This window comes from Lampris incognitus, chromosome 4, assembly GCF_029633865.1.
Source record: "Lampris incognitus isolate fLamInc1 chromosome 4, fLamInc1.hap2, whole genome shotgun sequence".
Taxonomy (NCBI): domain Eukaryota; kingdom Metazoa; phylum Chordata; class Actinopteri; order Lampriformes; family Lampridae; genus Lampris; species Lampris incognitus.
The window spans coordinates 11,238,527-11,239,896 of record NC_079214.1 but is presented as its reverse complement, the minus strand read 5'-3'; the positions used below and the strand labels follow the sequence as shown (position 1 = coordinate 11,239,896).

At 53.9% G+C, this 1,370-nt stretch overlaps 1 protein-coding gene across 1 annotated transcript in view; it reads right to left on the bottom strand.

Annotated features, from left to right (window-relative positions):
• The window catches only part of cbfa2t3 (CBFA2/RUNX1 partner transcriptional co-repressor 3), a 12,608-nt gene extending 12,196 nt beyond the window's left edge, over positions 1 to 412 (bottom strand). The window contains 1 exon segment of the mRNA XM_056278827.1: positions 139 to 412. Coding sequence (XP_056134802.1) covers positions 139 to 412 — 274 coding nt within the window.
• Positions 413 to 1,370: the final 958 nt, after the last annotated feature.

Genomic DNA, 1,370 nt, shown 5'->3' with positions numbered 1-1,370 from the left:
TCACACATTGTAAATCCTTTCTATGGCGGCCGTCACAGGCCAGTGTGTGGAGGGGAGATAAGCCCCCCGAGCTGACTGAAAGGAGCGCCGGGCCCATTGTGTTTCCCGCGCTCCTCTCTCCTCTCATCTCTCGTGTACGTTCGGCGGACCACGCTGCGCCGGAGCTGCCTTCACCCACTCCGGCGTGGGTCCTCGTCACGTTCTGAGAGGACGCGCCGTCCTGAAGCCGGGGGAGCGTGTCCGGCTCCGAACCGCCGCCGCGTCGTGCGGCGCCGAGCGACTCAAAATCGTCGATCTGGCGCCGACGCTGAAGATCCACCGCCCGGTGATGTAATTCCTCCTCAGTGAGGGTTTGTAAGTTAACCGCTGTCTTCTGCCTGATGACGGAGGATGTTGGTGCTCTGGTTCCCATGGTAACGTCTTAACTGCATGCACGTCCTCAACTGACCCATAAGTTATGAGACGGAGCAAGAGAAAGGGGATGTGAAAGAATGATAGAAAGACAGAGAGAGAGAAAGTGGGTGTGTCTGTGTGACAGGGGTGTGAGAAAGAGAGCGAAAGGGAGAGAGCGGTAGAGAGAGAGGGGGAGAGAAGGTAGAGAGAGAGGTAGAGGTACAGAGAGAGAGAGAGAGAAAGGTAGAGAGAGAGAAAGCGGGGTAGAGGTAGAGAGAGACAGAGGTACAGAGAGAGAGAGAAAGGTAGAGAGAGAGAAAGCGGGGTAGAGGTAGAGAGAGACAGAGGTACAGAGAGAGGGGGAGAAAGGTAGAGAGAGAGGTAGAGGTACAGAGAGAGAGAGAGAAAGTGTGTATGTGTGTGACAGGGTGAGTGAGAGAGAGAGACAGAGAGGAAGAGAGAGGATGAGAGAGAGAGAGAGTGAAGTGTGTGACAGGGTGAGAGGAGAGAGAGCGACAGAGAGAGAAGGGTGTATGTGTGTGACAGGGTGAGAGAGAGAGAGAGCAACAGAGAGAGAAAGAGTGTATGTGTGTGACAGGGGTGAGTGAGAGAGAGAGAGAGGATGAGAGAGAGAGTATGTGTGTGACAGGGTGAGAGAGAGAGAGAGAGTATGTGTGTGACAGGGTGAGAGAGAGAGGATGAGAGAGAGAGTATGTGTGTGACAGGGTGAGAGAGAGAGAGCGACAGAGAGAGAAAGAGTGTATGTGTGTGACAGGGTGAGTGAGAGAGAGAGCGACAGAGAGAGAGGATGAGAGAGAGAGTGTATGTGTGTGACAGGGTGAGAGCGAGAGAGAGAGAGAGAGAGAGTGTATGAGTGTGACAGGGTGAGAGAGAGAGAGAGAGTGTAATGAGTGTGACAGGGTGAGAGAGAGAGAGAGAGAGAGGAGAGAGAGAGAGAGAGAGAGAGAGAGAGAGAG